Genomic DNA, 23,583 nt, shown 5'->3' with positions numbered 1-23,583 from the left:
AGCTTTATCGTACCTCTGCTTAAAGCTATGTATGGATCCTGACTCCACTACATCGCTTCCCAAACTATTCCACTTCCTGACTACTCTGTGGCTGAAGAAATACTTCCTAACATCCCTTTGATTCATCTGTGTCTTCAACTTCCAACTGTGTCCCCTTGTTACTGTGTCCAGTCTCTGGAACATCCTGTCTTTGTTCACCTTATCAATTCCTCTCAGTATTTTGTATGTCGTTATCATGTCCCCCCTATCTCTCCTGTCCTCCAGTGTCGTCAGGTTGATTTCCCTTAACCTCTCCTCGTAGGACATACCTCTTAGCTCTGGGACTAGTCTTGTTGCAAACCTTTGCACTTTCTCTAGTTTCTTCACGTGCTTGGCTAGGTGTGGGTTCCAAACTGGTGCCGCATACTCCAATATGGGCCTAACGCACACGGTGTACAGGGTCCTGAATGATTCCTTATTAAGATGTCGGAATGCTGTTCTGAGGTTTGTTAGGCGCCCATATGCTGCAGCAGTTATTTGGTTGATGTGCGCTTCAGGAGATGTGCCTGGTGTTATACTCACCCCAAGATCTTTTTCCTTGAGTGAGGTTTGTAGTCTCTGGCCCCCTGGACTGTACTCCGTCTGCGGTCTTCTTTGCCCTTCCCCTATCTTCATGACTTTGCACTTGGTGGGATTGAACTCCAGGAGCCAATTGCTGGACCAGGTCTGCAGCCTGTCCAGATCCCTTTGTAGTTCTGCCTGGTCTTCGATCGAGTGAATTCTTCTCATCAACTTCACGTCATCTGCAAACAGGGACACCTCGGAGTCTATTCCTTCCGTCATGTCGTTCACAAATACCAGAAACAGCACTGGTCCTAGGACTGACCCCTGTGGGACCTCGCTGGTCACAGGTGCCCACTCTGACACCTTGCCACGTACCATGACTCGCTGCTGTCTTCCTGACAAGTATTCCATGATCCATTGTAGTGCCTTCCCTGTTATCCCTGCTTGGTCCTCCAGTTTTTGCACCAATCTCTTGTGTGGAACTGTGTCAAACGCCTTCTTGCAGTCCAAGAAAATGCAATCCACCCACCCCTCTCTCTCTTGTCTTACTGCTGTCACCATGTCGTAGAACTCCAGTAGGTTTGTGACACAGGATTTCCCGTCCCTAAAACCATGTTGGCTGCTGTTGATGAGATCGTTCCTTTCTAGGTGTTCCACCACTCTTCTCCTGAAAATCTTCTCCATGATTTTGCATACTATACATGTCAGTGACACTGGTCTGTAGTTTAATGCTTCATGTCTGTCTCATTTTTTAAAGATTGGGACTACATTTGCTGTCTTCCATGCCTCAGGCAATCTCCCTGTTTCGATAGATGTATTGAATATTGTTGTTAGGGGTACACATAGCGCCTCTGCTCCCTCTCTCAATACCCATGGGGAGATGTTATCTGGCCCCATTGCCTTTGAGGTATCTAGCTCACTCAGAAGCCTCTTCACTTCTGTGTGTGTGCGTGTACTCACCTATTTGTACTCACCTATTTGTGGTTGCAGGGGTCGAGTCATAGCTCCTGGCCCCGCCTCTTCACTGATTGCTACTAGGTCCTCTCTCTCCCTGCTACATGAGCTTTATCATACCTCGCCTTAAAACTATGTATGGTTCCCGCCTCCACTACTTCACTTTCTAGACTATTCCATGACTTGACTACTCTATGACTGAAGAAATACTTCCTAACATCCCTTTGATTCATCTGAGTCTTCAACTTCCAATTGCGTCCCTACTTCAGAACTGTTTGTAAAAATCTCCACTAATTAGTCAGAAAATCTCACTCAATGCTCGTCTTCATCTCTTACCTCACCACCTTCACCTTGCACCTCTTACTTACTGTTTAAGCTAGAGTAAATAAACCAGAAGTGGGAAGCCGTCTGACTACAAGCTTAGAATCTGGCGCCAGCCAGTCTCTTGTTGCTTCGATCCTCGGCACCAATCCAACTGCATTTTTACTTCTTACAGAGGAAGGCCATGTATGACGCTCTTCACTTGCTGGGGATCAAGATCCCTCTTCGCTATTTTCATTATATATATATATATATATATATATATATATATATATATATATATATATATATATATATATATATATATATATATATATATATATATATATATATATATATATATATATATATATATATATATATACATATTTATATATATATATATATATATATATATATATATATATATATATATATATATATATATATATATATATATATATATATATATATATATATATATATACATATTATAGGGAGGTATCACCTCTAGAACTGTACTGGGGGCTCTCATCCTCGGAGAAGACAATAACATACCTAAGGAGAAACTCAAGGATCTCCCCGGAGCTGTTAGAATATTTTCTTCTCTTTTCACCCCCTATATTCTATATTCTATGTGAACTTTATTATTAATAGACAGAATACATTGACAGAAAACACAGACATGAATATTTTGGTACAATATATCAAAGATTATGAATCTCCTCCAGCTCCTCTAAAGCCGGACATGAGCCCAGTATGCAGCATGCATTTTCCCTCTGAATGGTTATGCAGAGGCGCTGGAACATGAAAGTGGCTGCTCTTGGGTCTCTGGTGGTGTCGCTGAGTAGAACCCAGTTCTCTAAGAAACCGTGTAACATTGTTCCCCCATGATCCCAAGGTCTGTGATCCCTCTGGGACAAATTGATACTGTTGGCTTATGTCCCTGTACTTGCCAGTCATGTACTCCTCCTTGTGATCAGCTCCTTCCCGTCAACCTAAACTGTGATGGTTGTAGGTGTCAGCCAGTGTGGACACACAGGTACAGTCCCATGCTAAGAGCTTGCCATTCTTCGAAGGATAGATGGTGATCCCGTCGGGGCGGTTTGCTGGGTCCCGGGTATTGTTGACTGCTAGTGATCGGGGTTCTCTCTCAGCTGGGCATCCAGCTGTAGCAAGGCTTCTTTCTCTGATGTCATTGACTTCATTGTGTCTTGCGTGCCAACCCTCGGAGCTGTTCCAGAAGAACAGTTAAGATCATGTAGGCCATATTGGTCTGCTTGCGCATCGCTGCAAATACACATACATTCCGTGTAAATTGGGACAGCGAGGCGGAGAGCCACTGCAATACGGAGGGTCTTAGAGTCGAGGCGTGTTCCCACTGCTGAAATGGAAACTGTTAGGAGGATGTCCCCAAGTGAAGCGCACTCACAGCTTGGAGATGGCCAGTCTTCCTGTCTGATGTTACAGCCCTAAGCATGTTGGCAAGGATGGTGAGAGCACCACAGGCTCCAGCGCTCCTGTGGTGAGAGCACCACATGCTCCAGTGCTCCAGGATGGTCAGAGAACCACATGATCCAGGATGGTGAGAGCATCACATGCTCCAGAATGATGAGAGCACCACATGCTCCAGTGCTCCAGGATGGTGAGAGCACCACACTGTTCAGTGATCCAGGATGGTGAGAGCACAACATGCTCCAGTGCTCCAGGATGGTGAGAGCACCACATGCTCCAGTGCTCCAGGATGGTGAGAGCACCACACTGTTCAGTGATCCAGGATGGTGAGAGCACCACATGCTCCAGTGCTCCAGGATGGTGAGGGCACCGCATGCTCCAGTGCTCCAGGATGGTTAGAGCACCATATGCTCCAGTGTTCCAGGATGGTGAGAGCACCACATGCTCCAGTGTTCCAGGATGGTGAGAGCACCACATGCTCCAGTGTTCCAGGATGGTGAGAGCACCACATGCTCTAGTGTTTCAGGATGGTGAGAGCACCACATGCTCCAGTGTTCCAGGATGGTGAGAGCACCACATGCTCCAGTGCTCCAGGATGGTGAGAGCACCACATGCTCCAGTGTTCCAGGATGGTGAGAGCACCACATGCTCCAGTGTTCCAGGATGGTGAGAGCACCACATGCTCCAGTGCTCCAGGATGGTGAGAGCACCACATGCTCCAGTGCTCCAGGATGGTGAGAGCACCACATGCTCCAGTGCTCCAGGATGGTGAGGGCACCGCATGCTCCAGTGCTCCAGGATGGTGAGAGCACCACATGCTCCAGAGTTCCAGGATGGTGAGAGCACCACATGCTCCAGTGTTCCAGGATGGTGAGAGCACCACATGCTCCAGTGTTCCAGGATGGTGAGAGCACCACATGCTCCAGTGTTCCAGGATGGTGAGAGCACCACATGCTCCAGTGTTCCAGGATGGTGAGAGCACCACATGCTCCAGTGTTCCAGGATGGTGAGAGCACCATATGCTCCAGTGTTCCAGGATGGTGAGAGCACCACATGCTCCAGTGTTCCAGGATGGTGAGAGGACCACATGCTCCAGTGTTCCAGGATGGTGAGAGCACCACATGCTCCAGTGTTCCAGGATGGTGAGAGCACCACATGCTCCAGTGTTCCAGGATGGTGAGAGCACCACATGCTCTAGTGTTTCAGGATGGTGAGAGCACCACATGCTCCAGTGTTCCAGGATGGTGAGAGCACCACATGCTCCAGTGCTCCAGGATGGTGAGAGCACCACATGCTCCAGTGTTCCAGGATGGTGAGAGCACCACATGCTCCAGTGTTCCAGGATGGTGAGAGCACCACATGCTCCAGTGCTCCAGGATGGTGAGAGCACCACATGCTCCAGTGCTCCAGGATGGTGAGGGCACCCACATGCTGAGGGCACCCAGTCCAGTGCTCCAGGATGGTGAGAGCACCACATGCTCCAGTGTTCCAGGATGGTGAGAGCACCACATGCTCCAGTGTTCCAGGATGGTGAGAGCACCACATGCTCCAGTGTTCCAGGATGGTGAGAGCACCACATGCTCCAGTGTTCCAGGATGGTGAGAGCACCACATGTTCCAGTGTTCCAGGATGGTGAGAGCACCACATGCTCCAGTGTTCCAGGATCACATCCCAGTCAACATTTGTGGTATATGCTGAAGATAATTAATGAATACATATCCAATTGACAATGTATATTCATACTTAAATGAAATAATGTTTATTTATCACTGTATATATGAGAGATGTGGCAAGTATTCTCTATGTCATGGTAAGAACTTAGCTATTTCACTATCATTATAATCATTTTCTCACTTTCTCTCTTTCCCTCTCATGCAAATTCCTCTCTCTCTCTCTCTCTCTCTCTCTCTCTCTCTCTCTCTCTCTCTCTCTCTCTCTCTCTCTCTCTCTCTCTCTCTCTCTCTCTCTCTCTTTCTCTTTCTCTCTCTCTGCAAGTTGTCAGCAATTCTCTTCTCCATTTTCCCCTTTCTCTTTCCGCTTTCTTCTTCCCACCTATTATTCCTTTTGGTCACTTCCTCTCTCAGCATTCCTATAATGGGGTAGAATTCCAAGCACAATTACAGAAGTATTTTTTTCAATGGTCGTAATTGGTTCCCCGACAACCAATAATTGCTCCAGAGACAATCTGATGCGTGTTACTTCTCTTTTCTTTGTTAGGTGAATATATAAAAAAAATGATCTTAACGAAGGTGCAGTGTTGGTGTTTTGTTAGAAAATGAGACATAAGAAAATGTTCCTCGCGGCTGGAGTTGGAAATATTTTACTGCAATGAACAACAATGTGTTCACTGAGTACATCTTTACTACTAAAGTCGTGGTATTTGGTCCACGCTCACTTCACATCATGATTAATTTGAACTGACCAAAAGCCAACAAAGTGTCCCAAATTTACATCATGATTCACGAAGTCAAAATAACACGATTGCAAATAAATCACATGACGGTGGCTTTGAGGAGACTTGAGCTAGAGCACGACAAGGCCATGTTGGTATGAGACTCGTCTGTAAAAAACCTGGTTTTGTGGACACAGTGGGGCCCATGCTAACGTTGCTATGTAATATAGAAATATACCTAGTTGGATGGATGGTGTAAGACAGGAGTGGACCAGTGCTTTACCCACTGGCCTCCAAGGTTAAGGACTCGCATGCCATGGGTTCGATCCCCAACCATTCTGTGATTTGTCCCAAGTAAATGCATTCGTGTTCATTGGCCTTATTTGTCTGTTTATTACGACAGCTTTTAATCATAGAAGTATAAACAAAAGATGCATTAGTATAGAATCCTTAATAATAGAAGACGTGTCTTTCAGGCACCAAGACTTTTAAGTCTCGTAATATCTGGTCAGTCTCGGTGCCCCGGCAAAAGTGCGTCTGTTTGTAAGTTGTTGTTTTTTATTTCTTATGTGTCATTTACTAACATTGTGTCACTGTTAAATACTACTTGTACCAACTCAGTAAGCCAAGGTCTCTCATTAGCATAACAAAAAATGTCTCATCTCCAAAGACGTGCATGTTACATATAGGAGTGAGTGGAGACGAATGGTTTTTGGGACTTGGGGAGCTGTTGGAGTGTCAGCAGGGTAATATTTTGTGGAAGGATTTAGGAAAACCAGTTAGCCGGACTTGAGTTCTGGAGGTGGGAAATACAATTCCTACACTTTAACTAGAGGAGGGATCCGGGATATTTCTTGTTGAGAGTGACATCTAAACTGTCGTATCAGCGCGCCTCTGCAAACGCAGTGATACTGTGAATGATGAAAGTGTTTATTTTATTGGGTCATCCTGCCTCAGTGGGAGACGGTTGATGTGTTAATTACATATATATATATATATATATATATATATATATATATATATATGCCAGCTGGCGCTGGCAAGACGTGTGGCGGGCTAGCTGCGGGATTTTCAATTATAAGTCCGGATCAACGAGGCTGACCAGGTTAAGACTCAACAGGACTTATTGTGAATACTCTGAGAAGATTCCAGTGAAGCGAGAAGACATTTCAAAGCACCGTTTCAAGGTAAATTGTGGAAATGTTGTGCAGTTTGTGAATGTTGGTGAGTGGTGGTAGTGAGGAAGACGGCCAGTGGAGGTGTGGGGGAGTACAAGGCCTACACTGTTTATGAGTACCGGCCAAGATTATCGTACATACAAACCTCGAAAAGCTTCCAGTTAACGTGGAAATGATTGTGTCGATGCATGGACTTTTTAAAGGCTTATGTTATGGAAAAACAATGTGAAATTAATGTTAACGAGGGAGTGACCAGTCAGTGCATCCACCCCCACGTCACGGGGGTGGGTGGAAGAGGTGGGATGTGTAACTAGATGGTGAGTGACCACATTGGTTCAGCAGTGCCCATACCCACATTGTTCATAGTGTACATGGGAAACAAATAAAGTTATGTGTATTGTAAGACAGTGTGAACAATATATAGTGTGCAAGTCCATGTGTATTGTACTCCCCGGGATAACCCCACTCAACCTGCGCCTCCTCCACCTAATTCCCAAGGGAAGTTTTCCCCTTCCCCTCCCGGCCCCTCAAACTCCACCAGGCCACCACGGTCAAGTTCACTACCTTCCACGCACCATACCCACCCAGCATGTCATATTCCACTCCTATTGTCTAGTCTAGCAGATGAATGCCAACCAGGAGGAAGCAAGCAGCCAGGGAAATGGCACGGCTGGCAATACTAGGAGAGGCAAGTGTCGGTCATGCTTACAGCTTCGTTGTCTCAACTCTAATGGTTTCCTCCGCAAACACGGTAGTTGCCCTGGTTCAGGATGTCCTCCTGTGGAAAGTGATGATCCAGAGCCACCTCAGGCACCTGAACCCACTCCAACAGATTTTATCTCATCAGACAATCTCTTGGAAGCAATCAAAGCAACAGGTACGAGGACACTCACACATATTCCCAAAGCAGCCCGTCCACACGCAGCTGGGAAACTTACAGACCTCCTGAAAAAAGTAAACGATGGTTCCACTATCTTAAATGCTCCACCAACCATCAAGGCATGGCACAACTTGCTACTTTTTGGCAATGTCTGCTTAGCTGTGCCGGAAAGAAGGGGAAAGAGGCTAGCCTCAATGATAATTAAATCCTTAAGAGATTTTCCTAGAGTTGATAACCTCATTCACCTTCCCCGTCAACACAAAAAAGGGAGAGGCAGAACCCCCACTCACTCTACTGACAGTGAAAAAGTCAGAGTCCAGGTGAGCAAGAAAATTGAAGAGGGCAACACAGTGGGGGCAATCAGAATTATTACCAGTGAAGATACAGTTGCTCCCAGGGATGCTGACATGGCTGAAGCACTTAGAGGAAAGCACCCTGCCAGGGAAACCAGTGGCACCAACAGTTCCAACACCTCTGTCCCCACTATGGAACCATTGATTGTGGAAGACTCAGACATTTACAAAGCAATAATGTCGTTCCCATCTGGCTCTGCTGGGGGTTACACTGGAATAAGGCTACAGCATTTAAAGGAAATGGTTAATCCAGTTATTGGGGAAATTGCAGAGACACTGCTTTCAGAGATCACAAGGTTCGTCAACAATTCCTTGGCTGGTCTGATTCCTGATGAAATTAGACCTTTCTTTTTTGGTGCAACACTTTGTGCACTTAAAAAGAAGGATGGAGGAATTCGGCCAATTGCAGTAGGCAACACGTTACGCCGCCTCGTATCCAAAGCTGCTGTCCGAAGTATTCGTGCACAGGCAGCCATGATGCTTCAACCAAACCAGCTTGGCTTTGGGGTCTCTCAAGGAAGTGAAGCAGCAGTTCATGCAACAAGGGCATATATCAACAACCTGCCTGAGGACAATGCAGTGGTAAAATTAGATTTCAAGAATGCGTTCAATCTCCTGAAAAGAGACGTGGTATTAGCAGCAGTACAAGAACATTTCCCTGGTCTCTTCCCTTTTGTTTCAGCTGGGTATAGCAAGGAATCAATGCTTCTCTTTGGAGAGCATGAAATCACATCATCAGAGGGTGTCCAACAAGGAGATCCTCTTGCACCATTTCTCTTCTGTATTGCAGTTAGGGAAATCACAGTCAGACTGACCAGCGAGCTAAACATCTGGTTCCTAGATGATGGCACACTAGCAGGTACAAAGGAGTCCCTCCTACATGACCTTACACAGGTAATGACACGGGGACAGGAAATGGGTCTCATCCTGAATCCATCCAAATGTGAAATCATCTCAGTCAGTCAACAAGTGATAAATGCAGTGAGATCAAAACTACCAGGAGCAGCAGTCATTGCCCCCACAAATAGTGTCTTGCTAGGAGCACCTCTGGGAAGCAATGCCATTGACACAATTCTCAGGAAGAAATTGGAAGAGTTAAGGAGAATGGAACAACGAATAGGCAATCTGGACACCCACGATGCCTTGTACCTTCTCACAAAGTGCTTGAGTCTGCCCAGGTTGACATATTTCCTAAGATGTGCACCTTCATATGATAACCCTATACTGCACGAATATGACAGTATTCTGAGGCAGATTTTTACGAAAGTACTTAACCTTACTCTAGAAGACGGGCAGTGGAACCAAGCTACACTTCCAGTCAGACTAGGAGGCATTGGTGTCCGCAAGTCATCACAGATTGCGTTACCTGCTTTTCTGTCCTCGTGTATTGCATCCAGAGAGCTTGTAGCAGCGATTCTCCCTGAACATCTTAGGGACAAGATTGGAGCCCAGGACCAAAAATTCATTGACGGAGCAATGATCTGGGATAATCTAACGGGCTCAGAAACAAGACCTGCTCCCCCCAACAACTACAAACAATCGCACTGGGATGGTCCAATAGTGGAAAATATAGCCTCAACGATGCTTCAGAGTGTGTCAGGGAAGGATAGAGCCCGCCTGCTGGCAGTGAGAGCCCCTCATGCTGGGGACTTTCTGTTGGCTGTTCCCAACTCCAGCCTTGGCACACGCCTCGACCCACAGACCATCCGCATCGGTGTTGCCCTTCGACTTGCCGCCCCTATTCTCGCCGAACACAGGTGTATTTGTGGCAGTGAAGCAGCAGACCGATTCGGGTACCATGGTCTTGTGTGCCGTAAATCCGAGGGAAAGATTGCAAGACATGAGGAGGTTAATAACATTATCAAGAGGAGCCTCACAACAGCTGGATGCCCAGCAGTAAGGGAGCCACCCCAACTATGCAGATCTGATGGCAGCCAGAAGCGTCCAGATGGTATCACCCTTCAATCCTGGACAGATGGGAAGCAGGTGGTGTGGGACTATACATGTGCATCTACCTTGGCTGATACCTATCTCCAATACACCAGGGAGGAAGGAGGGGCAGCTGCCAGCTTTAGGGAGTCCCAAAAGTCTAGAAAATATGGAGAACTTGCCCATCATTATATGTTTGTTCCCATAGGCTCAGAGACCCTTGGCTCATGGGGAAAGAGTGCATCTAATTTCCTTAAGGAGCTGGGAAAAAGACTCATCAGGGTAACTAGGGATCCCAGGGCAGCTAGTTTTCTGTTCCAGCGGCTCAGCGCGGCTGTTCAAAGGGGTAATGCATGCTGCATTTTGGGCACACGCCCCAGGTCTGAGGAGCTGGATGAGATTTTCGCCTTATAATCGGTGATACACACGTAACAACATGTATATATATATATATATATATATATATATATATATATATATATATATATATATATATATATATATATATATATATATATATATATGCCACCTTTATATCAACAATGTATCTCTTAAATCTTCTGTGCCATATTATGTATATATATATATATATATATATATATATATATATATATATATATATATATATATATATATATATATATATATATATATATATACATGTGTGTGTGTGTGTGTGTGTGTGTGTGTGTGTGTGTGTGTGTGTGTGTGTGTGTGTGTGTGTGTGTGTGTGTGTGTTTGTTTGTGTTTGTGAGGTGTGTGTGTGTGTGTGTAGGTGTGTGTGAAGGTGTGTGTGTAGGTGTGTGTGTAGGTGTGTTAGTTACCATTTTGTGCTAGCCACATGTCGATTAGACACTAGGCCTGTTATACATGCGTGTGTGTGTGTGAGTGGGGTGTTTGTGTGTGTGGGGTATGTGTGTGGGGTGTGTGTGTGTGTGAGGTGTGTGTGTGGGGCGTGTGTGTCTGTGTGTGTGTGTGTGTATGTGTGTATGGTGTGTGTGTGTGTGGTGTGTGTGTGTGGTGTGTGTGTGTGGTGTGTGTGTGTGTGTGTGTGGTGTGTGTGGTGTGTGTGAGGGGAGGGTGTTTGTGTGTGGGATGTGTGTGTGCATTTGTGTGTGGGGTGTTTGTGTGTGGGGTGTGTGTGTGTGTGTGTATATTTGTGTGTGGGGTGTTTGTGTTTGTGTGTGGGGTGTGTGTGTTTGTGCGTGTGTGGGGTGTGTGTGTTTGCGTGGGGTGGTGTGTGTTTGTGTGGGGTGGTGTGTACTCACCTATTTGTACTCACCTATTTGTGGTTGCAGGGGTCGAGTCATAGCTCCTGGCCCCGCCTCTTCACTGATTGCTACTAGGTCCTCTCTCTACCTGCTCCATGAGCTCCATCATACCTCGCCTTAAAACCATGTATGGTTCCCGCCTCCACTACTTCACTTTCTAGGCTATTCCACGGCTTGACCACTCTATGACTGAAGAAATACTTCCTAACATCCCTTTGATTCATCGGAGTCTTCAACTTCCAATTGTGACCTCTTGTGTCTGTGTCCCATCTCTGGAACATCCCGTCTTTGTCCACCTCGTCTATTCCGCGCAGTATTTTATATGTCGTTATCATGTCTCCCCTGACCCTCCTGGCCTCCAGTGTCGTCAGGCCGATTTCCCTCAACCTTTCTTCGTAGGACAATCCCCGTAGCTCTGGGACTAGTCTTGTTGCAAACCTTTGCACTTTCTCTAATTTCTTGACGTGCTTGACTAGGTGTGGATTCCAAACTGGTGCTGCATACTCCAGTATGAGCCTGACGTAAATGGTATACAGAGTCTTGAACGAATCCTTACTGAGGTATCGGAACGCTATCCGTAGGTTTGCCAGGCGCCCGTATGCTGCAGCAGTTATCTGATTGATGTGCGCCTCGGGAGATATGCTCTGTGTTATACTCACCCCCAGAACTTTTTCCTTGAGTGAGGTTTGCAGACTTTGGCCATCTAAACTATATTGTGTCTGCGGTCTTCTTTGCCCTTCCCCAATCTTCATGACTTTGCATTTGGCAGGGTTAAACTCAAGGAGCCAGTTGCTGGACCAGGCTTGTAGCCTGTCCAGGTCTCTTTGTAGTCCTGCCTGATCCTCATCCGATTTGATTCTTCTCATTAACTTCACATCGTCCGCAAACAATGACACTTCTGAGTCTATCCCTTCCGCTATGTCATTCACATATACCAAGAACAGCACAGGTCCTAGGATTGACCCCTGTGGAACCCCGCTTGTCAAAGGCGCCCACTCTGACACCTCGCCACGTACCATGACTCGTTGTTGCCTCCCTGTCAGGTATTCTCTGATCCATTGCAGTGCCTTTCCTGTTATGTGTGCCTGATCCTCTAGCTTTTGCAGTAACCTCTTGTGAGGAACTGTGTCGAAGGCCTTCTTGCAGTCCAAAAAAAAAAAATGCAGTCGATCCACCCCTCTCTCTCTTGTCTTACTTTTGTCACCTTGTCATAAAACTCTAGTAGGTTTGTGACACAGGATTTTCCCTCCCTGAAACCATGCTGGTTGTCAATTATACACTTGTTTCTGTCCAGGTGCTCCACCACTCTCCTCCTGATGAACTTCTCCATGACCTTGCATACTATACACGTTAGTGATACAGGTCTGTAGTTTAGTGCCTCATGTCTGTCTCCCTTTTTAAAAATTGGGACTACATTTGCCATCTTCCATACCTCGGGGAGTTGCCCAGTTTCAAATGATGTGTTGAAGATCTTTGTTAACGGTACACACAATATCTCTGCTCCCTCTTTAAGGACCCACGGAGAGATGTTGTCTGGTCCCACCGCCTTTGAGGTGTCAAGTTCGCATAGCAGCTTCTTCACCTCCTCCTTGGTTATATGTACCTCAACCAACACTTGCTGGTGCACCCCCTACTCTGATTTCCTGGAGTCCTACTGGTTTCTACTGTAAAAACTTCTTTAAACCTTGTGTTGAGCTCCCGACATACCTCCCGGTCTTTTCTTGTGAATTCCCCATCACTCTTCCTCTGATTACCTGGTCCTTGACTATTGTTTTCCTCCTGATGTGGCTGTACAACAGCTTCGGGTCAGTCTTGACTTTCGATGCTATGTCATTTTCGTATTGCCGCTGAGCCTCCCTTCTTATCTGTGCATATTCGTTTCTGGCTCTTCTGCTAATCTCTCTATTTTCCTGAGTTCTCTGTCGTCTGTACCTTTTCCATTCTCTAGTACACCTAGTTTTTGCCTCCCTACACCTTTGGGTGAACCAAGGACTCGTTCTGTTCTTCCCATTATTTCTGTTTCCCTTGGGAACAAACCTCTCCTCTGCCTCCTTGCATTTTGTTGCTACATAGTCCATCATTTCTTGTACTGGTTTTCCTGTCAGTTCCCTCTCCCACTGAATGTCTTGAAAGAAGTTCCTCAAGCCTGAGTAGTTCCCTCTTTTGTAGTTTGGTTTTTCCCACCCTATTCCTGCTACTCTCTCCACTTGGAGCTCAACTATGTAGTCGAAGCACAGAACCACATGATCACTAGCTCCCAGGGGCCTTTCATACATGATATCCTCGATGTCAGAACTGCTCACGGTGAATACAAGGTCCAGTCTTGCTGGTTCATCCTCTCCTCTCTCTCTGGTAGTGTCTCTAACATGTTGATGCATGAGGTTTTCCAGTACAGCATCCATCATCTTGGCTCTCCATGTTTCGGGACCCCCATGGGGCTCCAGGTTTTCCCAGTCAATCTCCTTGTGATTGAAATCACCCATTACTAGTAACTTTGCTCCCCCCACGTGTGCTCTCCTGGCCACCTCGGCTAGTGTGTCAACCATTGCTCTGTTGCTCTCATCGTATTCTTCTCTTGGCCTCCTGCAGTTCTGTGGTGGGTTGTACATTACTGCAATTATCACCTTATGTTCCTCTGACTGGATTGTTCCTACTAAGTAGTCCCTTTCGCCCGTGCCATCCATTCCTTCCATTTTCTCAAAACCCCACTGGTTTTTAATGAGCAGTGCAACTCCTCCTCCCCCTCTCCTCCCTCTGTCTTTCCTGAGGATTTGATATCCGGATGGAAAGATTGAATCTGGCCGGTGGCCTGGTGGCTAAAGCTCCCGCTTCAAACACGGAGGGCCCGGGTTCGATTCCCGGCGAGTGGAAACATTTCGACACGTTTCCTTACACCTGTTGTCCTGTTCACCTAGCAGCAAATAGGTACCTGGGTGTTAGTCGACTGGTGTGGGTCGCATCCTGGGGGACAAGATTAAGGACCCCAATGGAAATAAGTTAGACAGTCCTCGATGACGCACTGACTTTCTTGGGTTATCCTGGGTGGCTAACCCTCCGGGGTTAAAAATCCGAACGAAATCTTATCTTATCTGTTATTATTCTGTTGAGTTTTGTTTCTGTGAGTGCTATTATGTCTGGGGATGTCTCCTTGATTCTTTCGTGCCACTCCTCATACTTATTTGTTATTCCATCTGCATTTGTATACCACACCTTCAACTTCTTTTCTAAGATTGTGGTCTGGGAGGTGTTTTGGGGTTGGGGAAGTGGGAGACCTGATAAGGAACTATGGGTGGTTGCTGCGGGGGTGGAGTTTGTAACGCAGTGGGTGGGGGCATTGGATGTGGAATGGGTGTTTTGGTTTAGAGTGTTTGGTTGCACTGGGGTTGACCTGGTTGGGAGGCTTCCATAGGAAGTTGTGAGGGAGGCTGTATTTGATCTTGCTGTGTTTGGGATCTCCTGTGTGTGTGTACTCACCTAGTTGTACTCACCTAGTTGAGGTTGCAGGGGTCGAGTCCGAGCTCCTGGCCCCGCCTCTTCAATGATCGCTACTAGGTCACTCTCCCTGAGCCGTGAGCTTTATCATACCTCTGCTTAAAGCTATGTATGGATCCTGCCTCCACTACATCGCTTCCCAAACTATTCCACTTACTGACTACTCTGTGGCTGAAGAAATACTTCCTAACATCCCTGTGATTCATCTGTGTCTTCAGCTTCCAACTGTGTCCCCTTGTTACTGTGTCCAATCTCTGGAACATCCTGTCTTTGTCCACCTTGTCAATTCCTCTCAGTATTTTGTATGTCGTTATCAGTTCTCCCCTATCTCTCCTGTCCTCCAGTGTCGTCAGGTTGATTTCCCTTAACCTCTCCTCGTAGGACATACCTCTTAGCTCTGGGACTAGTCTTGTTGCAAACCTTTGCACTTTCTCTAGTTTCTTCACGTGCTTGGCTAGGTGTGGGTTCCAAACTGGTGCCGCATACTCCAATGTGGGCCTAACGTACACGGTGTACAGGGTCCTGAATGATTCCTTATTAAGATGTCGGAATGCTGTTCTGAGGTTTGTTAGGCGCCCATATGCTGCAGCAGTTATTTGGTTGATGTGCGCTTCAGGAGATGTGCCTGGTGTTATACTCACCCCAAGATCTTTTTCCTTGAGTGAGGTTTGTAGTCTCTGGCCCCCTAGACTGTGTGTGTGTGTGTGTGTGTGTGTGTGTGTGTGTGTGTGTGTGTGTGTGTGTGTGTGTGTGTGTGTGTGTGTGTGTGTGTGTGTGAGTGTGTGTGTGTGTGTGTGTGTGTGTGTGTGTGTGTGTGTGTGTGTGTGTGTGTGTGTGTGTGTGTGTGTACTCACGTAGTTGTACTCACCTAGTTGAGGTTGCGGGGGTCGAGTCCGAGCTCCTGGCCCCGCCTCTTCACTGATCGCTACTAGGTCACTCTCCCTGAGCCGTGAGTTTTATCATACCTCTGCTTAAAGCTATGTATGGATCCTGCCTCCACTACATCGCTTCCCAAACTATTCCACTTACTGACTACTCTGTGGCTGAAGAAATACTTCCTAACATCCCTGTGATTCATCTGTGTCTTCAGCTTCCAACTGTGTCCCCTTGTTACTGTGTCCAATCTCTGGAACATCCTGTCTTTGTCCACCTTGTCAATTCCTCTCTGTGTGTGTGTGTGTGTGTGTGTGTGTGTGTGTGTGTGTGTGTGTGTGTGTGTGTGTGTGTGTGTGTGTGTGTTGTGCTGAACAGGTAAAACTTGCAATTTTGACTTAAATAACAATGCTCTTCTTGCCGAATAAGGCAAGCGAAAATTTGTGTATGCAATAATTTTGGAAAAATCATTCTGAACCTAATGAAAAAATATATATTTCATTGTTTTTGTTTATAACTAAATTATGTGTGTATGTGTATTCACATAATTGTACTCACCTAATTGTGGTTGCAGGGGTCGAGACTCAGCTCCTGGCCCCGCCTCTTCACTGATCGCTACTGGGTCCTCTCTCTCTCTGCTTCCTGAGCTTTGTCATACCTCTTCTTAAAACTATGTATGGTTCCTGCCTCCACTACTTCACTTGCTAGGCTATTCCACTTGCTGACAACTCTATGACTGAAGAAATACTTCCTAACGTCCCTGTGACTCGTCTGAGTCTTCAGCTTCCAGTTGTGACCCCTTGTCCCTGTGTCCTCTCTCTGGAACATCCTATCTCTGTCCACCTTGTCTATTCCCCGCAGTATCTTGTATGTCGTTATCATGTCTCCCCTGACCCTTCTATCCTCCAGTGTCGTCAGTCCGATTTCCCTTAACCTTTCCTCGTACTACATTCCCTTGAGCTCTGGGACTAATCTTGTTGCAAACCTCTGTACTTTCTCTAACTTCTTGACGTGCTTGACCAGGTGTGGTTTCCAGACTGGTGTTGCATACTCCAGTATGGGCCTAACATACACAGTGTACAGTGTATTGAACGATTTCTTATTAAGGTATCGGAACGCTATTCTCAGGTTTGCCAGGCGCCCGTATGCTGCAGCAGTTATTTGGTTGATGTGTGCCTCCGGTGATGTGCTCGGTGTTATGGTCACCCCAAGGTCTTTCTCCCTGAGTGAGGTCTGTAGTCTTTGTCCACCTAGCCTATACTCTGTCTGCGGTCTTCTTTGCCCCTCCCCAATCTTCATGACTTTGCATTTGGCTGGATTGAATTCGAGAAGCCAGTTTCTGGACCACATGTCCAGCCTGTCCAGGTCTCTTTGCAGTCCTGCCTCCTCATCGTCCGATTTAATTCTTCTCATCAACTTCACGTCATCTGCGAACAGGGACACTTCAGAGTCTATTCCTTCCAACATGTCGTTCGCATATATCAAAAATAGCACTGGTCCTAGAACTGACCCCTGTGGGACCCCGCTCGTAACAGGCGCCCACTGTGATACCTCTTCACGTACCATGACTCGTTGCTGCCTCCCTGTCAGGTATTCCCTTATCCATTGCAGTGCCCTCCCTTTTACATGCGCCTGATCCTCCAGCTTCTGCACTAATCTCTTGTGGGGAACTGTGTCAAAGACCTTCCTGCAGTCTAGGAAATCGCAATCTACCCACCCCCTCTCTCTCGTGTCTTCTTTTTACCTTGTCATAAAACTCCAGGAGGTGTGTGTGTGTGTGTGTGTGTGTGTGTGTGTGTGTGTGTGTGTGTGTGTGTGTGTGTGTGTGTGTGTGTGTGTGTGTGTGTGTGTGTGTGTGTCTATGTGTGTGTGTGTGTGTGTGTGTGAGTGTGTGTGTGTGTGTGTGTGTGCTTGCGTGTGTGTGTGTGTGTGTGTGTGTGTGTGTGTGTGTGTGTGTGTGTATGTGTGTATGTGTGTGTGTGTGTGTGTGCGTGTGTGTGTGTGTGTGTGTGTGTGTGTGTGTATGTGTGTGTGTGTATGTGTGTGTGTATGTGTGTGTGTATGTGTGTGTGTATGTGTGTGTGTGTGTGTGTGTGTGTGTGTGTGTGTGTGTGTGTGTGTGTGTTTGTGTGTGTGTGTGTGTGTGTTGACTGAGAGATATATACCTCTGGGTGAGTGTGCTCTGTGATACACACAGTAAGCACCAAACTAACATATTTCTCTCGATATACACTTCCTTTGGCATTTTAACGAGTTCTCTTCCTGTAGTTACATTGATTCTCCAAGTTTCAAGAACATAGGAACATATGAAAGGAGGAATACTGCAGCATGCCTGTACATTCTGGGCAGGTCCTTTACAGTCCAACCTACTAGCAGAATATCTGCCCAAACCACTTTCAGTGCTACCCTAACAATAAGCTCTGATAAATCTATTTACGCATGTGCAAGTCCCACTCAAATCCAACCCCTCTCACTCGTGTATTTATTCAACCTAAACTTGAAACTACCCAAGGTTTTAGGTTCAATCACCCTAATAGGTAGACTGTTCCACTCATTAACTACCCAATTTCCAAGCCAATACTTTCCTAAAGCCTTTCTAAATCTAAGCTTATCTAATTTAAATCCATTATTACGGGTTCTCACTCTTGGAAGGACATCCTCAAGACATTATTTATATCCCCTTTATTAATACCTATCCTCCGCTTTTAAACTTCGATCATGTCTCTCCTCATTTTTCGTCTTACAAGTGAATATAATTTAAGGGTCTTCAATCTTTCTTCATAAGGAAGATTTCTAATAAGAATATAAGAAAGAAGGAACATTGCAGCAGGCTTACTGGCCTATGCGAGGCAGGTCCAATTCTCCCACCGGCTTAAGCCAATGCCTAGACCTAGTCAGGTCAGTCACATTCATTTAAGGGAGGAGCACGGCATCTGACCTAGTAGCACAAGCTAGTAAGGTCCAACTCACACCCATCCACACCCATTCATGTATTTATCTAACCTACTTATAAAACTACACAACGTCTTAGCTTCTATGACAGTACTCGGGAGTTTGTTTCACTCATCCACAACTTGATTACCAAACCAGTGCTTTCCTATATCCTTCCTGAATCTTAATTTTTCCAATTTAAAACCAGTGCTTCGAGTCCTGTCTATGCTAGATATTTTTAGCATGAATTAATTTTGTCATTCTTCCCTGAATGTTTTCTAACGAATTTATTTCTTGCACTATGTTTGGCAGTTAGTCAACTCTCTCGTTTATAGCGAATTATTCCAAAACAGTACAAACTGAGGCAAACTCCTCTCAGTGTGAGTCGTATTCAGCCATCTCTGAAAACACTTTGAGATATATACCTCCAGGAGCATATGCGTTGAGATTCACCGAGTGGTGAATGTATACTCAGATTTATGCCTCTCGGTATATATGCAATAACATAAATACCTCTCTGTGTTCATGTGAGCTGTTGTTTAAGTTCTATATATACAATGACATACACACTTTCTCACTTCTCGAGTATGTACTCAGAGATATGACTCTCTCGATATATTTGCAATGAAATAATCACCGCTTGGTGTATATTCACTTAAGTGGACCTCTTGGCGTATATACACCTCTCGAAGTATATATGGAAAATAAAGTTTGATTTCGAAGATTCGCAGTTCTCGTTTGTCAAAAATTGTTCTTTTGTTGTCCAAACGCAGATGAAATTTGACCAATATTTTAACTAAACCAATAAATATTTTCCAACCGTTATCAGTGTTAGGTTCGTCAGATATTTCATTGCAATTAAGGTCTGCACAACCTGGTGCAACGTTTTGGGAAAACCAGTTTTTTAACTTTTTTACGGTTAAAAAAGTTTTTTTTTAAGGAAATTTGATTTTGAAATGAATGATCCATTTCACTTTCATTTTTCTTAAATTCGAGCATTTATGCTCAGGAGGTCCTTTTTTGACCCAAAGAAATAAACTAATATATGATTTTCGTTGGTTGGACAATTGTTTTAGTGTGTACTAAAGCTAGCATAATAACCTAGCCTAACTATGCATAATTTTATGTAATGTAAACCTGCTTAATTTATCAAAACATTTTCAGAGATCTTTTTAGAGCAGAATCTTCGTATTATGAGTAGGTGCATTATATAAGTTGTTTACACAGTCCTTGTAGGCATTGTCTGCCTCTGTTATCCCACTGGGACTGAGTGACTGCCTCACACTGGACATTACTGTGACCATAATACAGTTTTTAAGGTAACTGTCAGCACAAGGTTTCTCGTTCCACTTTCCTATGGACACACTAGAATCGAATGGATAAGTTTTGTATATTGTATATACTATATACACAGTATACGATGTATAGGTTGTGTATATAGTATATAGCATATACACAGAGTGTGCTTATTTCCTTCATTTGGGATTAAATTCTTGACTGGTGGTGGACAGGTTACAAGTAACCCTAACTAATGACCACCGTGTAGTTGACAAGCTTTAAACCAAATATACTAATCAGTGTCACCTGAAGGATGTTAGTGTGAACGTCCCTTGTAGGATGTTAGTGAGTGTTGACGTCACTTGTAGGATGTTAGTGAGTGTGGATGTCACTTCTACGATGTTAGTGAGTGTTGACTTCACTTGTAGGATGTTAATGAGTGTGGATGTCACTTCTACGATGTTAGTGAGTGTGGACGTCGCTAGTAGGATGCTAGTGAGTGTGGACATTACATATAAGAAGTTCGTGGGTGTCGATGTCACATGTAAGATGTTCGTGGGTGTCGACGTCACATGTAAGATGTTCGTGGGTGTCGACGTCACATGTAAGATGTTCGTGGGTGTCGATGTCACATGTAAGATGTTCGTGGGTGTCGACGTCACATGTAAGATGTTCCTTGGTGTAGATGTCGATGTCACATGTAAGATGTTCGTGGGTGTCGACGTCACATGTAAGATGTTCGTGGGTGTCGACGTCTAAAGTTAATTTTATTTCCAATAAGACAGGTTTAGCCAGTAACTTTGCAACAACAACAACAACAACTGAGCACTGATGCTGCTGTACAGTGTCGGGGTGTGTGTAATGTAGTGTGGCTTCTCTCCTAGTGTGACTTGACAAGGCCCACAGTATGGGTTAAGCTGAAGCTATACTCCTTGTATGACTCAATGATACCCACATTGTGGGTTAAGCTGAAGCTATACTCCTTGTATGACGCATTGATACCCACATTGTTGGTTAAGCTGAAGCTATACTCCTTGTATGACTCAATGATACACACATTGTGGGTTAAGCTGAAGCTTTGCTCCTCGTGTGCTGTTCGTTCACAATGTAGGTGAAATGAGGTTTAAGAAGTTCTTCCGAGCATAAAATGTATTTACCAAACATCATAATTATGGCCAGACATTAGTGGTAAATTAAGTAGTATATTATATTAGAGATAATATAGCTAAGTCGAACACTGACACCAATTTCCAGTGGAGTTCTACAGTGGAGAAACCTTCTGCTGCTGATGATAATCTCTTGAAGAAGAGTGCCTTGATGCAAGTGAAAAGCTCTTGATTTGACGAATTAGAGCTACCATCTGTATGGTCCAAAGATGGTTACCTTCTGGTCCACTACCATCTGTATGGTCCAAAGATGGTTACCTTCTGTTCCGCTACCATCTATATGGTCCAAAGATGGTTACCTTCTGGTCCACTACCATCTGTATGGTCCAAAGATGGTTACCTTCTGTTCCGCTACCATCTATATGGTCCAAAGATGGTTACCTTCTGGTCCACTACCATCTGTATGGTCCAAAGATGGTTACCTTCTGGTCCACTACCATCTGTATGGTCCAAAGATGGTTACCTTCTGTTCCGCTACCATCTATATGGTCCAAAGATGGTTACCTTCTGTTCCGCTACCATCTATATGGTCCAAAGATGGTTACCTTCTGTTCCGCTACCATCTATATGGTCCAAAGATGGTTGCCTTCTGGTTCACTACCATCTGTATGGTCCAAAGATGGTTACCTTCTGTTCTGCTACCATCTATATGGTCCAAAGATGGTTACCTTCTGTTCCGCTACCATCTATATGGTCCAAAGATGGTTACCTTCTGTTCTGCTACCATCTATATGGTCCAAAGATGGTTACCGTCTGTTCCACTACCATCTATATGGTCCAAAGATGGTTACCTTCTGTTCCACACACACTGTGGGACTTCCTGAGATATATATCTCTCCCAGTTAATATTATAACACTTTTTTTTTATTCGCCAGTACTCTCCCGGTCCGGGTCTTTTCCAAGTAATGGTGACCCGGCCTTGGCTCCCTATCTGGGGAGTATCTCGAGACCTAAGTCTCCCATGGGAGGAGGTACAAGTACCCCCTCATCTTTGGGACCAACTGTCCCCAGGACAAGCCACAGTTCCTGCCCTCACGGGGCTCGCAGGGAGAAGCTAGGTCTCTGGTCTGCCATCTGCCCAGCCCCAAAGGGGCTAGTGGGGATGGCAGTCTTGTGAGCTGCAGATGGTAGCATGCTCAGGCATCCTTTTTTAATACATTCGTGTTTTGTGTTTCCTAGGCATTTAACAAGTTTATAATGTGCATTGTAATATTGAAGTATATAAGAGATTATCCTAATATGCGATTTATTACGTCGTAAATCATGTTAAAGATAATTATATAAAATCTAATATTTCAAAAATTCGACATCTTGGAATAAAAAAAGAGGATTTTGAATAAGCGTTTGAAATGAGTTCAGGAAAATGTGTTCACATGTGTAAAAAGAAAAGAGTTTAATTTTGCAGACAAAAATATTTTAATGAAGGTCTTTGATTTTATTCCATCTCTGAATTTTTAGCTTTAATTTATTTTATTGGTAATTACTTTTGCTCCCGGCAATCATCACTCTCGTATTTAATTTTTAAATAAGATGTAGGGTTTATTTTTTGTTTAAATGCCAGTGATATTTTAAATTGGTATTTTTTTTGTTAATCATACCTGTAATAACGTAGACAACAGCACTGAAGACCTAGAAAGAGATAGAGAAAGAAAGAGAGAAAGAGAAGAAAGAACAATGGAACTCACCGCATCCGGTCTCGTCAGAGACTTGGTCACCATTTTGGCAGTGATTGAAACCATCACAAAGATTGTCAGCCGCCACACACCTGTCCTTGTTGCGCTTGTTTGTTGACACCACACATGTGATGGCTGCCCCGACCTCACACACAGCCACACCTGCAACATTACAACACACATTTAACACGTGATATGTACAGCAGTCTGCCACATTACCACCTGTGTAAAGAATAAAAATGTATAATGACTGGAACAATGCACAAATAATCCGCACACAGGAGACTGACACTTATGATGCCTTTGCCATAAGTTCCATTCTCCCGTGCGCGGGTTACTTATGCATCACTTCTGTAGCAACACTCTCTTAATTTAAGTAAATTGACATATTTGTGTTCGCTCCCCTGGAGGTGTATCAAGTCTCGGTGAGCGTATGAGGCGAATACAATGAGAATATATGCAGCAAGAAAGTGAGTTGATATAGCAGGTGACTAAAGGGGTTATAATTGGGTTTAATAAAGGTCAAAAGTAGTTTAGCATAAAATAGATGTTTCATATATAAAACATATATTACTCATAGCTCTGAGATGTTGAAGTTTTCGCTGTTTTGGATAATTGTGTTCATGTCTAGTATGAGAGAACCATGCAGACACCTTCTCTTCCGTAAGTCAAATTCTTTTCTTACTAATTTGGCTTCTCTCCGCTTCATTAGTTACTTATAAGAGTTACAATGTTCCATTCAAGCGTTCATTCAAACTGTCGATAGTGCAAGCCTATTTATGCTCTCCAATGAAAGTATTTAAATATTGTCGACTTATTTCAGTAAAATGTAAACTTAAAATGTATAAGTTACAACGGTGAGCTTTACAGCCGGTGTTACGTTATGTTAAGGGTTCACCCACCAACACACATCTT

At 44.7% G+C, this 23,583-nt stretch overlaps 1 protein-coding gene across 1 annotated transcript in view; it reads right to left on the bottom strand.

Moving 5' to 3' along the window:
• The window catches only part of LOC128691012 (G-protein coupled receptor GRL101-like), a 605,305-nt gene that overhangs the window by 230,144 nt on the left and 351,578 nt on the right, over positions 1-23,583 (bottom strand). Inside the window, exon 9 of the mRNA XM_070089232.1 lies at positions 22,681-22,830. Within this exon, the coding sequence (XP_069945333.1) occupies positions 22,681-22,830 (150 nt within the window). The remainder of the gene's footprint in view (positions 1-22,680; positions 22,831-23,583) is intronic.

The sequence above is a fragment of the Cherax quadricarinatus genome, chromosome 27 (genome assembly GCF_038502225.1).
Source record: "Cherax quadricarinatus isolate ZL_2023a chromosome 27, ASM3850222v1, whole genome shotgun sequence".
NCBI classification, from domain to species: domain Eukaryota; kingdom Metazoa; phylum Arthropoda; class Malacostraca; order Decapoda; family Parastacidae; genus Cherax; species Cherax quadricarinatus.
Note: the sequence above shows the minus strand (reverse complement) of the source record. Positions and strands in the feature narration are given on the sequence as shown.